The sequence below is a fragment of the Macrobrachium nipponense genome, chromosome 2 (genome assembly GCF_015104395.2).
Source record: "Macrobrachium nipponense isolate FS-2020 chromosome 2, ASM1510439v2, whole genome shotgun sequence".
Taxonomy (NCBI): domain Eukaryota; kingdom Metazoa; phylum Arthropoda; class Malacostraca; order Decapoda; family Palaemonidae; genus Macrobrachium; species Macrobrachium nipponense.
In genome coordinates, this window is record NC_087201.1 from 137,910,223 (window position 1) to 137,931,037 (window position 20,815).

Here is a 20,815-nt window from a genome sequence, read left to right on the forward strand (position 1 = left end):
CGCGGGTTTACAAGGACGGGTGAGCCCAGCCCACGGCCTAGATTTCTAATTTTCTAGTAAGTCCAACTTCCTCTCTGAGTTCTATGCGAGCAGGGTGAAGGTTAAGCCCGCTGTATGACAGCACGGGCTCTTGCTCTTGAGCTGCCCGGAAGGCCATGGAGCTACTTAAGCGTCAGTTCAACTGAGAAAGTATGGCTTTTAAAAATTTGGAATGAACAGTCCAAACTGTCAACTTAGCATCCTGTGGTTTGATGGAAGTCTTTCTTACCTTACGTCTTCCGATGTACATAAATTAAGATGAGTTTTAAAAAAGGTCAGTGAAAGAACAATGGTACTTTTATACTACTTTTAATGTCACAGAATATCCCATACATATGCGTAATATTAGTGACAAGGCCAGCAATTATGAACCCAAAATCGCGTTCCAGTAAGGTTTATTTTCGTATTGGCAAATAAAAACGAAAATGAACCGTAATGAAGAACTATATAAGACCCAAAATAGCTAAACAAGTCACATCATTGGTGTTAGCAGACTTCTTGAATTTCTAGACTTCTAGTTTTTGACTAGAGGCAACGGGACATGGAGCGCGAAGCAAAAGCTTTTTTTTAACTACCGGACGAAATAGGCGACCCAATTCCATGACGTCATCACATCTCGTTTTCTTCATCGTCAGCAAAGAAAACCGGATGCGAGAAGCTACATCAGGACATCATTCGCAAATTTCGTCTAATCTTTTTTGTATTTTTATACATTCTTGTAAACACACAACAAAGTGCACAGGTAAGATATAATAACAATAGTTAAGAATTTCGGATATTAAGACCTCTTCTGAAGACGCCGGATCATTTTCATGTGTCGTGACGTCAATCTGCGTCAAGACACATTTTAGTGATTCGATATCAAATGATTCGGTGCTGACTGCGACAAAAAGAATTAAATGGTCGGAATGCTCTGGTTCCAAAGTCTTCAGAAGGCTCTTAGGGGGGAAAGTTCCCTTTCTCGGAGAAAAATAATGAAAAAAAATATTTCATATAATATATATATATATATTCTTTTACCATGATTCAGGAACAATGGTAATTACGGAGATGCCTAAAAGCCTCTGTACAACTTCTTTATTGGAGTTTCTATAATATCATCACTCATTTTGCTTCATTTCCTGCCTCCACCTGTCTTGTATAACAGCTTAATAATTATGATTATCATATCACATATTCAACCTTTATAAAGATCAAATCTGAATGGAGTGACATGCACCCAACAACTTCTATTATAGAATATAATCCTAGGGCACAATATCATGATTAAATAATGAAGTGTTCCCTGCTACACAACTTTTCATTCATAAACAGCCAAGTTCTCAGAAAGGTTGATAAGAACACTTACACTGTGTCAAGGCAACTAACACACATTATTTATTTTTTCCATCATACAGGTCCCCTTAACACAGATGGAAATAATTAGGACTTCGACTTATGTTACAACTGAATTTGCATTCAAAGGCTGCAACTAAAAAGGCTCATTAAATTAAAGGTCAGAGAGGAGAAAAAACCTGCCATAAATAAGCTAGAGGGAAGGGAAAAGCAGTCCGGTTTGCCAATAAGCACCTAAAGCATTTATTTCAAATGATTACGTATCAGAACTTTTTCTGCATCTGTAAATTCTCTGCTTACAGGTACTATATCATTGTTTCTTGACAACCAAATGACACTGGAGATCCCAACAAAGGCGTCACTTTTGCACTCATTAGATGTTGTTTTCTCTTCGGCGCATGTGGGAATGCAAATGGCAACTGCCTCTAGTGAGACCTCAGGCATGGAATTTCCTGGTTTCGTTCTCTTACTCAACTGGTAACGGGCTTTCAGTAAAGTTCTTCAAAACAATGCCTCAACCAGCGCTTTAAGGGCACAACCAGGGCATATGCTGACAAAATTGTTGAAGACTTTATCAGTAAGTGTAGTTTGTCACTCCTCTCGAATAGGCATTGCTGGCAGTTAATTAGAAGCACGGGGAAAACCATGCCCATACCCTGGTGTTGTCCTCGAAGCAAGATTGCAGGCCTGCTTATGACCTATTCAAGCTACTGCTGCTGCTGCGGCTGCTGCTGCTGCTGGGCACTTTAAAGGCATTTCACTTCATCCGAACCTTTGCAAAACTCCGTCTCTTGGACACATTCCTTGGCAGACTAGCCACCCCCATGGCTAAAACCACCTAATAGCGGCTTGTACAAGAGACTGTTTGCAAGACCATCAGTAGTAGCACCATTGTAGGAGAGCTATTTCTGTTCACTGTCCTACAGCATTTCTTATGACACACCAGAATTACTGTTTACTGTTTTGGAATCTGAAGCTGGAATGCATTTGGTTAGAAGGAACGGTTTTGCTTTGAACAAAAAATAAATAAATAAATGAAAAAAGTATTATGAAGTAATACTAATAGCAAGGTATAATGATCTATACATCAGACATCTCTATAAACATTTATCCCATCTCAGTAAACACATACCTTATTTAGCAAGTACAGAAAAAGCATCGAGTATAATGTATTATATTTATGGCTAACACAGTGAGTTGAAGATTCTTCCTAGTGACTGGTAACGGACTCTGGCATATCTTAACTGGAACAGAAAAATTGACATATCACAAAATAACTAGAATTCAGTACCATTCTTGTTTAGTACTAAGCTGCATCTGTGGACGTTATAGAGACTTGTCTCAGAGATAAATATATAAAAAATCTTCACTCATTCGCTGTAATCCCAAACATTCACCTTCTGGAAGAAAGAAGATACAATTATCGCTGGCCCATTCATCCTGACTCGAGAAAAATAGCTTGCTTTCATTATCAGGCTGATTACAAACTACTATAGTATACATCTTATCATATCATAACAAATTCATTTAACTCTTTTTTTATTTTTTTATATATGGCTTATAGTCTATATAGCTGATAACTGTTAATAACAGTTTTATAATGCTTTATTTTACAAAATGAGCAACCTGTTTTCTAGCCATGTGTATGCGACATGGCCTACCTAGAGACTGCAGCAGGTATCACGCTGAACAAGTAAACAGAACCCTATTATGTGAATTGTTAAAAACGCATATATTGCTTAGCCTTATTCGGTCATAGGAGTGTTCATTGTTTTCACTTGTCAATTATCTTAGAACAGTTTCACTCTACGTTTTCGTGTTTTATATCTTTTCCATCAACGATTATACTAGCATTCGGGATATTATCTCTTCTCTCTGATGATTCGTCAGAATTTGTGGTATCATTAGTCACTTCAGACAAAATTTGTAGGAGCTGGGACTGATGGATGCTTAAGGTATCTCATCTGACTTCATGGTTGGGATATTTTCTGCTTGACGAATAATAAGTAATACGCAAAGAGGGAGTGAGTCGAATTGCACCGTCAATAGCCTATAACACTTCGTCCGTAAAGGTAAATGGAGAAGATCCATTGAGTGGGATCTGCTTTGGTTCAAAAAGTGACTACTTGGCTTCAATAGAATCTAGACACAATTTTGACAGGACAGTAGAACCTACAAAACGGTCGATGAAAATATTTGGATGGCTAATTTAGGACTATCAAAGGGACACAGACGGCTTGTTAAGAGCTCTAGTTCTCGTGGAAGGCATCGGGATATGGGGTGTCTCGGGCCAGATATTCCGACGCCCCATTTTATGACTTATGGCTACAGGAAACACTCGAATCCATCACTGCTCTCAAGATCTGGGTTGCATAAATTTCTAATATCACTTTCAACGTTTTCCAAATAACATTCAATTGAAAAAAAAATATCCCTCACTCGAAGCAAAAAATGTTCATCAGATATCCTGCAAATGCCACATCAAATACCCTGCTAATGCCAACTTTAATTCTGTCTTTATTTTTCAAAAAGTATTAAGGAGCTTGACTGTTTGTCCCAAACACAGTCCTGAAGATTGCATCTTCTTTTTGATGGGTTAACTGGACGAGACTGCTCAGAATTCAAGGCGATAGGCGTTGCAACTCGTCTCGTGGTCCTGTAGATTGATGGTGCATCTAGACGCTGACGGTGCCAGGTCAATCTTGTTGGCGATGAGGGCGTCTTCATTGGCAGCTACCCAGTAGCCAAGAGTGTCCGTATCGTAGGTGGGAATGATCGTTACTTCTGAAAACGATTTTAGGAAAGAAATAAGTAAAGTATATGAATAAAAGACAGCTTAAAATATTGTCATTTTCAATAATACTCTATTAAGCCGTGCAAAATCTGTTACTTTAAAGGTTTTATCTATTTTAGGGCAGAAGTTTTCTTTAAATTTTCATGGATTTTAACCAAAAAGAACTTTGCTGGTTGGGTTGAGTAGCACTCTATGCTTTAATAAAAAAAAAAAAAAAACTATGGATAAAACCTTTAAAGTAACAGATTTTGCACGGCTTAATATATATATATATATATATATATATATATATATATATATATATATATATATATATATATATATAATAAAAGTATCCCATAAAAACGCCAAAATATAGAAATTAAGTACTATATTTCAGAGACTCTTGTCTCTCCCTGCAGCAGTCTCTAAAATATAGTGCTTACTTTCTATATTTTGGCGTTTTTATTGGCTCCTTGTATTAGATGGAATTCTGTTGTAGCGGAATATTTTTACCACCCATATATATATATATATATATATATATATATATATATATATATATATATATTATATATTTATATAAGGAAATGCTGATCCTCAGCAATTATTACTAATATCACTGTTATTATTAGTCCAGCTGCAACACTAGTTGGAAAAGGAGGGTTGGAAAAGGGGTACTTGTGTAAACCGGCTGTAAAATCTGAGAGAAAGCACATTCACACGTTTTGCCAATAGAGAGTTCGAAAACTTTTGATAGTACTGAAGGCGTAAGCTATATTCCGACATTACTAATAGATTAACATTAACAATTCTTAAACTTATGAAAAATAAATAGTTTGGAAACTAAAGGGTAACAGTACTATTCAGGACTACGCCTCGATGCATATCAAGGTTAAGATAAAGGGGTTTTCACTAATGTTATTATATAGTCCGCAAATGACATAGGTCTTAAAGGTACTAGTGCCGGATTTTGGTTAATAAATCAAACCAAAGCAAGAAAAACAACCGATAAAAAAACCCGGATTTTGGCTAATAAAGGTTATAGATAAGGGGGTTTTCACTAATGTTATTATCTAGGTCCGCAATGACATAGGTCTTAAAGTACTAGTGCCGGATTTTGGTTAATAAATCAAACCAAAGCAAGAAAAACAACCGATAAAAAAACCCGGATTTTGGTTAATAAATCCAACCAAAGCAAGAATAACAACCGATAAAAAACATCAAACTTAAAAGCAAATTTAATGATATTGATAACAATGACGTTATGAGCAAGTGAGTGATGTGACTATATGCAGAAAGGTAAAGGTAAAGATAATTTACACACAATGAATAAGGAAATCGGATAAAATTGGTGAACATGGAAAAGTCAGCACAACACACAAAGCAAAGTACGCTCCGGGTCACCCAATGTGACCGAAGGAAGTAATTAGTTATGGTCTTGAAAAAGTATCAGCAAAGACGAAGATAAAGAATGATTTTAAGACTGAGCTAGCTTCCCATGTCCTTCGCCACCAGGGATGCAATTAATTACCACCAATTAACTACCGTGTACTAGGTCATTATTCAGGGCAACAAGAGGAACAATTAATATTTACAGAACGTGCACACACAAATATGCATTTATAAATACAAATATATATATATATATATATTATATATATATATATATATATATATATATATATATATCACAAGGTGGAGAGGTAAAGGCATGTGTCAGCGTAGAACATAATTTATTGCCGACGTTTCACATCACTTCGATGCATTTTCAAGGCTGGGAATGATAAAAAAATATAAATATACAAGACTCGTCACTGATAAAACACCGTATAATATTTAAAATTTAAAATTGAACACTAAAACATTTAAAATGTAAAAATTATTGTACAACAACACTAGGTTGGAGAGACAACCTACCAGAGTAAAAAATAGAAGGTGACTGAAGGACAGAGTGGGGAGAAAAAAAATAATAAAGTAAAAAAAACACCCACACACAAAACTATGTAAACAAACAAGTGGTTTGTTTACATAGTTTTGTGTGTGGGTGTTTTTTTTACTTTATTATTTTTTTTCTCCCCACTCTGTCCTTCAGTCACCTTCTATTTTTTACTCTGGTAGGTTGTCTCTCTAACCTAGTGTTGTTGTACAATAATTTTTACATTTTAAATGTTTTAGTGTTCAATTTAAAATTTTAAATATTATACGGTGTTTTATCAGTGACGAGTCTTGTATGTTTATATTTTTTTATCATTCCCAGCCTTGAAAATGCATCGAAGTGATGTGAAACGTCGGCAATAAATTATGTACTACGCTGAGACATGCCTTTACCTCTCCACCTTGTGATATCTGTAGGGCTTGAGCCTCCTTACTAGTCTTCTATATATATATATATATATATATATATATATATATATATATATATATATCACACACACACACACACACACACACACACATATATATATATATATAATATATATATATATCTATATATATATATATATAGATATAAGACTATATATATAATTAGTAAGTAGTGATTGTGGAAAAGTAGAATTGGGATTATTTCATTAAAATTTTAAATTTATTACAGTTCCACTTGCGCAGATTTACATTAGAAACAAATTTTTTTCAACAAGCACACAGAAAGAATGAAAAGTTTCTTTGTACATTATGATCATGAAACTATTTACATTATTTATTATCTCCTGTACAACCTAGCCTCCTCAGTAAAAAGATCTAAGACTGAAAATCTACGTCAAAGCAATTACTCCACTGCTTCATGTAATGATAGGAAAACTACAGAGGCATTCTTTCATAATCTTTAATAAATCACTCTTTATTGCATTCTATCTTCTATTAGTATGATTGATATGAAGATTTTTGGAACTCTAACCCCTCAAAAGATTAATGAAACAGATTATTTTCAGTACTCACCCATTTCTTTATCTTCCCATTCCATTTTAGCCTGAAGAAGGGCATCTAGGACCTCTCTACCTGGATCAATGCCTGAGAAGACATAATAGCGTGCTCTCACTTTTCTGAAGAAGTCAACGTCTGTGTAATAGGGGTTGGCAGCATGAGGAACATAAGCCAAATCTAAGTATACTGGTGTCATCCTCTTTGACTTTCTACTAGTTCGTCTTTCTTTTCTTGGAGAATGATGTGGCTTAGGGCTATCTGAGGGAGGATGGGGAGCTGGTGCAGGCACAGGTGATGGAAGTCCTAATGGTTTACCCCATTTTTGTAAAGTATCCTTTGGGTCGAGTGGTGCGTCATCATCTTTAGTTTTCACCGAAGATGAAGATGAGGCGGTTTTTGATGTCTCGCCAATTTCAGTTTTGGTTGTTGTAGTTTTCCACGTCTGATTTCTATTGAGTTTATCTTCAGTCTCAGTTCGTGAGGGCTCTACAGCTCGAGATGGCAGATTACCATTATCTATGTCACGTTCATGTTCTCCATACATAAATGGATCGAGGGCTGCTCCTGTAGGTGGATGATATTCATAGACTGGCTCATCATCATATTCCTCTTGATAATGCATTCCTGAAGTGTACTGTGTGCTGTAGGATGTAGGTGTCTGGTGACTCATTGTTAGAGGACTATCCTTGGTGCTCACTTGAGTATCACCACTTAATAATTGCTGCCGTCCTTCTTTATCTATTACCTCATCACTCACCACACGGCGAGTAACTGTTACTTTACTTGTTACCAAACTATCTGACCCATCAGTATCGCTATCACCAGAAATTGTTCGTGTAGTACGTGTAATTACTGTTGGTTCTCCAGTCAGAGATTCTTCACTTGTCCATGGTCCAGATAATGACCTTGAAGTTGTGTAGGTCATGGACGTGCCTGGAATTCCATGGGCTGAAGATTTCCTAATGGAAGCTGGAGATGATGCTGAACTTGAAATCTTCCTTAACAGATCTTCTGAAATTGGTTGATCACCAACAACTTCAACTACTTCTCCACCAGGTAGCTCTTCCATTTCAACTTCTTCCCCATCTTCATAATACTTTGTAATTACTGTAGTGACTTTCCTGACTACAACACGACCTGTCCTTGGGCTTCCTGGTGCACCTTCTGTACTACTAGTTGATGACTTTCTTACAGCACTCATCCGATGGCCCTCACCAGTTACAGACTCTTCTGCAGTCAAAACAGATTCCCTAGAGCTCCTTATGTCTTCCTGGAAGGTCTCTGACGACTTTGTTGTATGTCTGACAGATGTTGCCATTTCTTCAGAACTTACTTTCCTAGATGCATCATATGAGGATACGGATGATGCAAAAGTATCTGATTTTACATCAGTACTCTCAGTGCTCTCTGTCCTGCTCAGTGAAGAGGATTTACGGTCACTGTGAGTAGATATTTTTGAAGTAATGGATCCACTTATGACTTCCTTTTCTGATGTTGAAGACTGCAAATTGGTTAAGAATGCATGTGTTTCAACAGAATCCGTTACTTTTCCATCTTTCATTATGATTTGTTCAATTGGATCATGGTGTGTTTCAAAGGTTTCACAGGATTTTCCGTCACTAACTATAGTCTTTCTTATTCTAGCCGTTTTAGTAATGGATGATTCTGTATCAGATAATTCTTCAACAGTTTCAGAATCTGATCCAGTTACAGTTTCAACAGTTTCCACTGGTTTTCCATCTACAATCGTTTTCCTTATAATAGTTCTTGTGACAGTCTGTGTCTCCGATGGTTCTTCATAAGTGTAAAGTGCAGTCCCTTCGGTAGGTTCACTCGTTACAGACTTTCTAACAACTGTTGTTGTAACTGTTTCACTCTCAGTTGGTTCATGATGAGTTTCAATGGTTTCAGTTGGTTTTCCATCTTTAACTACGGTTCGTACAGTAGTAGTCTTGGTTACTTTAGATTCCATGTCAGATGAATCTTCAATAGTTTCTGAATCAGAACCAGTTACTGTCTCAACTGTTTCTACAGGCTTTCCATCAACTATTGATTTTCTTATAATAGTTCTTACAGTTCTGGTCACTACAGGCTCCTCGTATGTATATGTTGTGAAAGATTCACTGCTTTTGCGTACATCTTTTCCTACAGATTCTTGATCAGAATCTTGCATAGATTCACTAACTACAGACTTTCTAACAACTGTTGTAGTAACACTCTCACTTTCAGAGGGATCCCTGTGCTCGTCAATTAATTCACTTGGTTTTCCATCACTATCAATTGTTCTTTTGATCATGGTCCTCCTAGTGATGGTTGATCCAATATCAGAAGTTTCATCACCAGCATCTGAATCTGATTCAGTAACTGTTTCAACAGTTTCTACTGGTTTGCCATCAATTATTGTTCTTCTTATGATAGTTTTTCTGACTGTATGAACTTCAGAAGGCTCTTCATATTTGTAAGTTGTGAAACCTTCACTGCTCTTATGAATGGTATCCTTTTTGAATTCTCCAGTAAGTTCATCCACTACAGATTTTCTAATAACAGTTGTTGAAACAGTGTCACCTCCAGATGGCTCTTCAGTTTCAGTTGGTTTACCATCTTTAATTACCATTTCTAAACTAGTTTTCTTTGTGATTTTGCCTTCTGCATCAGGTAAGTCTTCATCACTTTCAGACTCTGATCCAGATATTGTCTCAACAGTTTCTACTGGTTTTCCATCTACTATTGTTTTTCTTATTATGGTTTTCCTTACCCTTCTGGTTACCACTGATTCCTCATCAGTTTCAGTTGGTTTACCATCTTTAATTATCGTTTTCAAACTAGTTTTCTTTGTGATTTTGCCTTCTGTGTCAGGTAAGTCTTCATCCATTTCAGACTCTGATCCAGATATTGTCTCTACAGTTTCTACTGGTTTTCCATCTACTATTGTTTTTCTTATTATAGTTCTCCTTACCCTTCTGGTTACCACCGATTCCTCATCAGTTTCAGTTGGTTTACCATCTTTAATGATCGTTTTCAAACTAGTTTTCTTTGTGATTTTGCCTTCTGCATCAGGTAAGTCTTCATCTGATTCAGACTCTGATCCAGATATTGTCTCAACTGTTTCTACTGGTTTTCCATCTACAATTGTTTTTCTTATTATGGTTTTCCTTACCCTTCTGGTTACCACTGATTCCTCATCAGTTTCAGTTGGTTTACCATCTTTAATTACCGTTTTCAAACTAGTTTTCTTTGTGATTTTGCCTTCTGTGTCAGGTAAGTCTTCATCCATTTCAGACTCTGATCCTGATATTGTCTCTACAGTTTCTACTGGTTTTCCATCTACTATTGTTTTTCTTATTATAGTTCTCCTTACCCTTCTGGTTACCACCGATTCCTCATCAGTTTCAGTTGGTTTACCATCTTTAATTACCGTTTTCAAACTAGTTTTCTTTGTGATTTTGCCTTCTGCATCAGGTAAGTCTTCATCCGTTTCAGACTCTGATCCAGATATTGTCTCTACAGTTTCTACTGGTTTTCCATCTACAACTGTTTTTCTTATTATGGTTTTCCTTACCCTTCTGGTTACCACTGATTCCTCATCAGTTTCAGTTGGTTTACCATCTTTAATTACCGTTTTCAAACTAGCTTTCTTTGTGATTTTGCCTTCTGCATCAGGTAAGTCTTCATCTGATTCAGACTCTGATCCAGATATTGTCTCAACAGTTTCTACTGGTTTTCCATCTACTATTGTTGTTCTTATTATAGTTCTCCTTACCCTTCTGGTTACCACTGATTCCTCATCAGTTTCAGTTGGTTTACCATCTTTAATTATCGTTTTCAAACTAGTTTTCTTTGTGATTTTGCCTTCTGCATCAGGTAAGTCTTCATCTGATTCAGACTCTGACCCAGATATTGTCTCAACAGTTTCTACTGGTTTTCCATCTACTATTGTTGTTCTTATTATAGTTCTCCTTACCCTTCTGGTTACCACTGATTCCTCATCAGTTTCAGTTGGTTTACCATCTTTAGTTATCGTTTTCAAACTAGTTTTCTTTGTGATTTTGCCTTCTGCATCAGGTAAGTCTTCATCTGATTCAGACTCTGATCCTGATATTGTCTCAACTGTTTCTACTGGTTTTCCATCTACTATTGTTCTTCTTATTATAGTTCTCCTTACCCTTCTGGTTACCACCGATTCCTCATCAGTTTCAGTTGGTTTACCATCTTTAATTATCGTTTTCAAACTAGTTTTCTTTGTGATTTTGCCTTCTGCATCAGGTAAGTCTTCATCCGTTTCAGACTCTGATCCAGATATTGTCTCTACAGTTTCTACTGGTTTTCCATCTACTATTGTTCTTCTTATTATAGTTCTCCTTACCCTTCTGGTTACCACTGATTCCTCATCAGTTTCATTTGGTTTACCATCTTTAATTATCGTTTTCAAACTAGTTTTCTTTGTGATTTTGCCTTCTGCATCAGGTAAGTCTTCATCCGTTTCAGACTCTGATCCTGATATTGTCTCAACTGTTTCTACTGGTTTTCCATCTACAATTGTTTTTCTTATTATGGTTTTCCTTACCCTTCTGGTTACCACTGATTCCTCATCAGTTTCAGTTGGTTTACCATCTTTAATAATCGTTTTCACACTAGTTTTCTTTGGGATTTTGCCTTCTGCTTCAGGTAAGTCTTCATCCGTTTCAGACTCTGATCCAGATATTGTTTCTACAGTTTCCACTGGCTTTCCATCTACTATTGTTTTTCTTATAATAGTTTTCCTTACCCTCCTAGTTACCACTGGCTCCTCATATGTATACGTTGTTAAAGTTTGACTACTCTTTCGGACTTCTGCTCTTTCAGTTTCTGAATCAGAATCCCGAATTCTTGTTGAAATGGTTTCTTCTTCAGTTGGTTCATGGTGATCTCCAACTGTTGTACTTGGCTTTCCATCTCTGAGTATGGTTCCTACAGCAGTTTTCTTGGTTACTGTAGACTCTACATCAGATGAATCATCATAAGTTTCTGATTCACCGAAAGTTTCTGTCATTACGAGTGCCTTCTCACCAAAGGTTGTGGTCATGTCAGTTTTGTCAGTAGTAAACTCTTTCTTAGATGTTTGCTCTACTGATTCAACAGAACTCATTTTGTGGGAAAGTTTGTCAATTGTTGTGGTTGTGTCAGTTGATGTACTTCTTTGTTCAGCTGATTTTGTATCACTGACTTCTTGGATTTGCGTAACAGAACTAAATTCTTTGCTATCTTTAATAAGGGTATCCTGTGAAGAAGCTACTGTAGATACTGATGTTTCTGTAAGTGAACTAGACTTATCAGTAATGGCAGTGACAGACTTGTACTCTTCAGAGGACACATGCTCGGAGGATGAAGTTTGTGTCTTACCAGAAGTAATTTCTTCCACCTCCGCAATAAGCTTCTCAGCAAGTTTAGCTGAAGTAGCTTCAATTTGCTCCTTACTTTCCTTTACCTCTTTCACAATACCCTCAACACCAATCAAGGAGGAGGAGGAAGAGGAGGGTGGAAGGTGATGAGTAGAGCCATCATCTGATGATCTTTCATCTTTCATTTCAGCCTTGAAAGAATCCTGTGTTAGCTTTCCATCAAAGGAACTTAGCAGAGGTTTGGTAAATGACACTGTTGTTCCTGTTGTGAGTGAAGTTGACGTTGATGCAGAATATGAATCATGTACAGATGAGACATGTGAATGAGTAAATGAAGTGGTGGATGATGAAGATTCCTCTAATTTTGTAGAGGTCTGAATGCTTTCTTTAGCTGCACTTTCTTCTTTTACTACAGTTTCAGCTTTACTATGTACAGATGATACAGATTCCTTTAAACGAAGCTGTGAATCATAGGAGGTAGAGAGGTCTGGCCTGTCAGGCAACTTTTCTGGTGAGGGGGGAGGAGAAGCGGTTTCCATGAAATCTTGGAAAGAAGTCTTACTTGTAGTAGATTCCTGAAGAGAAGTCACAGCCGTTTTGATTTCTTGCACTACTTCTTTAACCCCAACAGATTCACTTAATGATTTCATTCTTTCTTGTAGTTCTTCTTTGGTTCCTTCTAAAATTTCTGCTGTTGTCTCTTCGGATTTCTCACTAACACATATTCCTTCTTCAGTTAACTCTCTTTTCTGGGATTTTAGGGAAGAAATTTCTTCTGAAGTGTCCCTTTTATCTACAGTTTCTGACTTTGTGCTGGTAGACATGATTCTTGCCTTATCAGTAAAAGATTTTGTGCTATCTATTTCGCTATACAGATTGCTGCTAATTCCTACACTACTTGTAAACACGGTCGTGCTATCTGTCTTTGTGCTATCATGAATGATTTCTGAAACTTTATGTTCTGTAAGGGAAGTTTCTCTTCTAAGTTTACTTTCATCAGAAAGTGAAACCTTTTCTGAAACAGTTTTGTATGATAAAATATCTGATCCTGGTAATTTAGTATCACTTGGAAGAGATGGTAATGTTTGACTCTCAAGACTAGAAAGCTTATCCTTGTCATCAAATGCTGAATCCCTTCCAGATGCATCACTTTTGCCGGACATGTCACTGCGAGGAGAAATTGGCTTTCCTTCATCAGCATCTTTGTCTGTTCCTAATACAGGTTGTAACTTAAATGAATCCAGGGAATCAAGCCCATCTTTAGCTGCAACATCGCTGACAGTAGTGTCACTCTTAGGAGAGACAGATCGTCCACTGTCCAATACTTCCTGTTGTACCATGCTAGTTTCTAGCACTTTCTCTGTAATAGTCAATTTTTGCTCCCTCCTCATAATATCAGAGATTGAAGATATATCTGATCTTGGTGATACTTGAACCTGATCATCATCTCGTCCTTCGAAATGGCCACTAAGCTCTGCTTCATAACCATCACTTCTTGGAGACATTGATGGCATTTGATAAACATCAGAAGATAAATCACTTCGAGGAGATACAGGAGGATAACTTTCTCCATCAGTCTCCTGAAACTGAGATGAAGAGATGCTCCCACGATCTTCAGCCTCCTCTGTTTTGCCAAATGTTACACTGCGAGGAGATGAGATATCTTCTAATGTTTTCTGCACATGAGAAACTTCTTCATATATGCTTCCATACATAGAGGCTGACATGATATCATCAACCTTTTTAGTTGCTGTTGTTGTTTTTGTTACTGTTTCCTCTGTCGTATCTTTGGTTAAAATGCCATGGGTAACAAAGTCGTCACCATACATGGAAGATGACATTATATCTTGGTCTGGTTCATAAATGGATGAAGTCATAGCATCAAAGTCTTGATGCATGGAAGTAGTCATCAAATCTGTTGTCTTTACTACTCCAGTATCCATGGATGATGTAACTGGCATATCTGAAGGCTGGGTTTCAGCCATTGTACTTTCCTCATAAATTGATGTGGTCATTACACTTGATTTTTCCTTTTGCAAGGCTGTGGTGGAAACTAAGGAGAAAGATGCACCAACCTCTCGTAATGTTGGTGATAGTGGTGTTGATCCAGGTGTAGTGTCTGGTGACACTGTAACAATCTCTGCACGTTGAGCTCTCAGTGTTGCATACACCGGTTCCTCTGTAACACCAGAATCCAGGTAGGCTTTTTGATCTTTCACCTCTTTGGGCAACATTGAAATCTTATCACTAGGTAGGCTAGTATCAACTTTTACTCCAAGTGAAATGTCTGGCTTAGGAGATATCTGTGGTTCTGATGTAGGTTTCTGAGAAATATCACTCTTGGCAGTTTCAATTGCATCGCTCTTCTGAATTTCCTCCGGTTTCTTTGTTTTATCTTCTAGGCTAATGTCACTCTTTGTACCTAGAGACACATCACTCTTTGGCGAAATGGGTTTAGCTGAAGCACCCAGACCGGATATATCACTCTTTTCACTAGCAGATATGTCACTCTTAGGTGATAAGTGTTCCTCATCCAGTGGCAATTTTGAGAAGTCTTTAGAACTACCATCACTCTTCAAGTCTTGAGATATGTCACTCTTGGGAGATTCTACCGACTTCTCCAAGTCCTTCTTACTAACATCTATCATCAATAAACCAACTTCTTCCCTGTAGTCCCTTGAGATTTCTTCACTCTTTTCACTTGTCAAACTAATTTTCTTAGTTACGGTAGTTTCTGCAATTTCTTTTTCAACTACATCTACTGTAAGAGTTTTATCACTTACTTTTGATTCCTGTGTTGTTTTAGTTCCAACGGTCATAAGGAGACCTACTCTTTCTCCAGGGGAGGTGCTAGCTTTAGAAAGTGGTTCCTCTTGTTCTGTATCATCATCTTTACCACTACTATCACTTCTTTTACGAAGATATAATTCAGATCCAGGAGAAGAAGCTTCCTTTGGTTCTTTACAAGTTACATCAATAGTTAACACATCTTCTTTAATATCCTTTGAACTTGTATCACTCTTAAGGGACATATCACTTACTGGGGATGCAGGGGTACCATCTACTGGCTTTTTATGTTCAGTCACTAAGCTAGGTTCGCTCTTCATACTGACTGCAGATTCACTTTTTGTTATGGAAGAAATGTCACTTTTTGGAGAAGTCAGTCCCTTTTCAGTTTCTTTTGCTGAATCTGGTACTGACTTTAGATCTTTTTTAGTAATATCAGCAATGGGTGTCTCTTCCTTTGTGCTCTTAGAGCTAATATCTGTTCTGAAAGAGGGAACTTCTTCTTCAGTACTTTTCAGACTAGTTTCACTCTTGGAACTGCTTACTACATCACTCTTAGGAGAAACGGGTTCTTCCTCCAGCATTTGCTTTGAATCCTTCACCTCTGTTGTTTCCTTGGTAGCAATCATAAGAAGTCCCACTTCCTTCTTTTGAATAGTTTCTTCACCTACATCATCTAAAGGTTTAGCAGACAGAGCTGTTAGGGGAACAACATGGGCTGGTTGCTCTGGGCTATAATCTTTCATATCTTTGGTAAGAATATCAGAATCTATAGGAATAATTTCCTTTTCTATCATTGAGAGAACATCTGCAGTAATGGTGTCTTTCTTTACAGAAAATGCTGATAATTTTTCTTTGCCTTTCTCAACAACTGGAATAATGCTCTGTTGCAACACAGATTCCTGCTGAGCTACGATTTTGCTAATCTCAACCATATCTTCCTTTATGCTTTTTGTACTAACATCACTCTTACCACTGACTGAGATGTCACTTGTAGGTGATAGTTGTTCCTTTTCTTTTTCTGCTTTTGTGACATCAGGACTTAGATCATCTTTCAGTCCTTTGGAACTTATGTCACTCTTAGCACTTACTGACACGTCACTCTTTGGTGACAGTTGTTCTTTTTCTGTGTAAGTCTTTGTAACTTCAACAACAATATCTTCTGTTATGCCCTTTGAACTGACATCACTCTTGGCACTGACTGAGATGTCACTCTTTGGTGACAGTGGTTCCTTTTCTTTGTCAGTCTTGGTGACATCAGCCACTGCACTAACAGAGATATCACTCTTGGGTGACAATTGTTCCTTTTCAGTCTGTTTTTTAGTGAAACTAGTTTCAAGGTCGTCTTTAGAAATCCTGTCACTTATTTCACTCTTTTCACTGACTGATGTCTCACTCTTGGGTGATAACTGTTCCTTTTCAGAAAATTTCTTTGTGACGTCTACTTCAATGTCACCTTTGGTGATCTTATCTTTAGATATGACATCACTGATTTCACTCTTTGTGCTAGCTGAGATATCACTCTTTGGCGATAACTGCTCCTTTTCAGAAATTTCCTTCTTGAATTCATCTTCAAGGTCCTCTTTAGAAATTTTATCACTTACTTCACTTTTTACACTAACAGATATATCACTCTTAGGTGACAATTGTTCTTTTTCAACTTTCTTAGTGACATCAGTTTCATGATCCTCTTTAGATAACTTATCACTTTTGTCACTTAGTGCACTACCTGAGATATCACTCTTTGGTGATAACTGTTCCTTTTCAGAGCTTTTTTTAGTGACATCAATTTCGTACTCGTCTTTAGAGATTCTATCACTAACTTCACTCTTTGCACTAACTGAGATGTCACTCTTGGGTGATAATTGTCCTTTTTCAAGCTCTTTAGAGATCTTGTCACTTACATCACTCTTCGGAGACAATTGTTCCTTTTCTGAAATCTTCTTAGTGACATCAAAATCAAGATCCTCCTTTGTGATCTTATCACTTACATCACTCTTTACACTGACTGAAATATCACTCTTGGGTGATAATTGATCAGCTTCTGAAACTCTCTTAGTAACATCAATTTCCAGGTCTTCTTTATAGATTTTATCACTTACCTCACCATCTGCAGTGAATGTGAAGTCAGTCTTTGATGAAACTTGAGTTTTTTCTATTATTGTTTTAGATACCTGCACTTCCACAGCTTCTTTAGTAATCTTATCACTTACTTCACTCCTCAAACTGACTGAGATGTCACTCTTAGGTGAAATTTGTTCCTTTTCAGTCACTTCCTTAGTGATTTCAATTTCAAGGGCCTCTTTCGAAATCTTATCACTTGTCTCACTCTTTGCACTAACTGAGATATCACTTTTGGGTGAAAATTGTTCCTTTTCAGCTACTTCACTCTTTACACTAAGTGAGATGTCGCTCTTTGGTGAATATTGTTCTTTTTCTGGAACCTTTTTGGTAACATCAACTTCAAGTTCATCTTTAGAGATCTTATCACTTACTTCACTCTTTGCACTAACTGAAATATCGCTCTTGGGTGACAGTTGTTCCTTTTCTGTTACTTCCTTAGTGACATCAATTTCAAGACCTTCCTTAGAGAGCTTATCACTTACCTCACTCTTAGTACTAGCTGATATGTCACTTTTAGGTGACAGTTGTTCTTTATCTGAGACTTTCTCTGAAATATCAACTCCGAAGTCTTCTTTAAAGATTTTATCACTAACCTCACTTTTTACACTGATGGAGATATCACTCTTGGGTGAAACCTGTTCTTTTTCCATTACTTTCTTAGAGGTGTCAATTTCTAGGTCTTCCTTAAAGATCTTATCGCTAATTTCACTTTTAGCACTAATAGAAATGTCACTCTTAGGAGATAATTGTTCTTTGTCTAATACTTTCGTTGTGACATCTAGTTCAATGTCCTCTTTTGAAATTTTCTCACTTACTTCACTCTTTACACTGATTGAGATGTCGCTCTTTGGTGATAATTGTTCTTTTTCTGTAAGTTTCTTGGTAACATCAATTTCAACCTCTTCTGTGGCTATTTTATCACTAACTTCACTCTTTGCACTGACTGAAATATCACTCTTGGGCGATATTTGTGCCTTTTCAGATACTGTTTTGGTGACATCTATGACAAGGTCCTCTTTAGAGATCTTTTCGCTTGGTTCACTTTTTGCACTTACTGATATATCACTTGTGGGTGACAATTGTTCTTTATCTGATAATGTTTTCGTAACATCAATTTCAAGCTCTTCTTTGAACAGCTTACCACTTACATCACTCTTGGCACTAACCGAAATATCACTCTTTGGTGACAATTGCTCTTTTTCAGAAGTCTTACTAACATCAATTTCCAGGTCCTCTCTAGAGATCTTATCACTCACTTCACTCTTAGTGGTAACTGAAATGTCACTTTTCGGTGATATTTGTTCCTTTTCTGATTCTTTCTTAGAAACATCAACTTCAAGGTCAATTGCAGAGATCTTATCACTTAATTCACTCTTTGCACTTACTGATATATCACTTGTGGGTGACAATTGTTCCTTTTCTGATACTTTCTTAGTGACATCAATTTCAAGATCTTCTTTGAACACCTTCCCACTTACATCACTCTTGGCACTAACTGATATATCACTTTTTGGTGACAATTGTTCCTTTTCAGAAATCTTACTAACATCAATTTCTAGGTCTTCTTTAGAGAGCTTATCACTTACTTCACTCTTGGTACTAACTGAAATATCACTCTTGGGTGACAACTGTTCCTTTCCTGATACTTTCTTGGTAACATCAACTTCAAGGTCCAACGCTGAGAGTTTATCGCTTGGCTCACTCTTTGTGCCTACTGATATATCGCTCTTCGGTGACAATTGTTCCTTGTCTGATACTTTCCCAATAACATCAGTTTCAATGTCCTCTTTAGAAACCTTATCACTTACTTCACTTTTTGCACTAACTGATACGTCACTCTTTGGTGACAATTGTTCCTTTTCAGAAACTTGCTTAGTGACATCAATTTCAAGATCCTCTTTTGAAATCATGTCCATTACGTCACTCTTTGCACTAACTGATATGTCACTTTTGGGCGAAATTTGATCCTTTTCAGTTACTTTGGATACAACATCAATTTGTAGGTCCTCTTTAGAGACCTTATCACTTACTTCACTCTTTCCGCTACCAGAAATATCACTCTTGGGTGACATTTGTTCCTTTTCTGAAATCTTCTTAGTTACATCAATCTCCAGAACCTCTTTAGAGATGATTTCACTAACTTCAGTCTTTGTGCTAACTGAAATATCAGTCTTGAGTGAATATTGTTCTTTTTCTGAAACCTTTGTGATTTCAGTTTCGAGGTCCTCTTTAGATATCTTATCACTCACTTCACTTTTTGCACTAGCTGAGATGTCACTCTTAGGTGATAGTTGTTCTTTATCAGAAACTTTAGTGACATCAACTTCCAGGTCTTCCTTCCAGATCTTATCACTTACTTCACTCTTTGCACTGACAGATATGTCACTCTTAGGTGACATTTGTTCCTTTTCAGAAGTTCTCTTACTGACATCAATCTGAAAGTCCTCTTTAGATATCTTGTCAATTACATCACTCTTCGAACTGATGGAGATGTCACTCTTTGGAGATAATTGTTCCTTTTCAGAAACTTTCTTAGTAACATCGACTTCAAGGTCTTCTTTAGAGATTTTGTCACTTACTTCACTCTTTGCGCTAACTGATATGTCACTTTTCGGTGATACCGGTTCCTTTTCAGCAACCTTCATAGTGACATCAATTTCAATTTCCTCTTTAGTGACCTTATCACTTACATCACTCTTTGTAGTAGTCGAGATATCACTCTTTGGTGAAATTTGTTCCTTTTCAACTACTCTTTTAGTGATATCTATTTCAAGGTCCTCTTTGTAGATCTTTTCTATTACTTCATGTGATTCACTAACTAATATGTCGCTCTTGAGAGACAATTGTTCCTTTTCTGTAACCTTCTTAGTGACATCAATCTCACGTTCCTCTTCAAAGAACTTATCACTTACTTCACTCTTTGCACTAACTGAGATCTCACTTTTGGGTGAAGATGGTTCTTTTTCAGGAGCTTCCTTTCTAAGGCTAACATCCAGGTCTTCTTTAGAGCTCTTGTCACTAATTTCACTCTTTGCACTAACTGATACATCACTTTTTGGAGACATCTGTTCTTTTTCAGAAGCTTTCTTAGTAACATCAATTTCAAGATCTTCTTTGGTGATCTTATCACTTACTTCACTCTTTGCACTGACAGAGATATCACTCTTGGGAGATAATTGTTCCTTTTCGGAAACTTTCTTTGTAACATCAATTTCAAGATCTTCTTTGGTGATCTTATCACTTACTTCACTCTTTGCACTAATTGAGATATCACTCTTGGGAGATAATTGTTCCTTTTCAGAAACTTTCTTAGTAACGTCAATTTCAAGATCTTCTTTGGTGATCTTATCACTTATTTCAACGGTTTTGCAAATGAATTGAGAATAATCACTTTCGGGAAGATAATTGTTCCTTTTCAGAAACTTTCTTAGTAACATCAATTTCAAGATCTTCT

The 20,815-nt window shown here is 36.9% G+C and overlaps 1 protein-coding gene across 1 annotated transcript in view; it reads right to left on the reverse strand.

Moving 5' to 3' along the window:
* Window positions 1-332: 332 nt before the first annotated feature.
* Window positions 333-20,815, reverse strand: part of LOC135221029 (microtubule-associated protein futsch-like) — a 305,098-nt gene continuing 284,615 nt past the window's right edge. Inside the window, 2 exon segments of the mRNA XM_064258758.1 lie at window positions 333-4,158; window positions 7,088-20,706. Of these exon segments, the coding sequence (XP_064114828.1) occupies window positions 3,989-4,158; window positions 7,088-20,706 (13,789 nt within the window). The 3' untranslated portion in view covers window positions 333-3,988.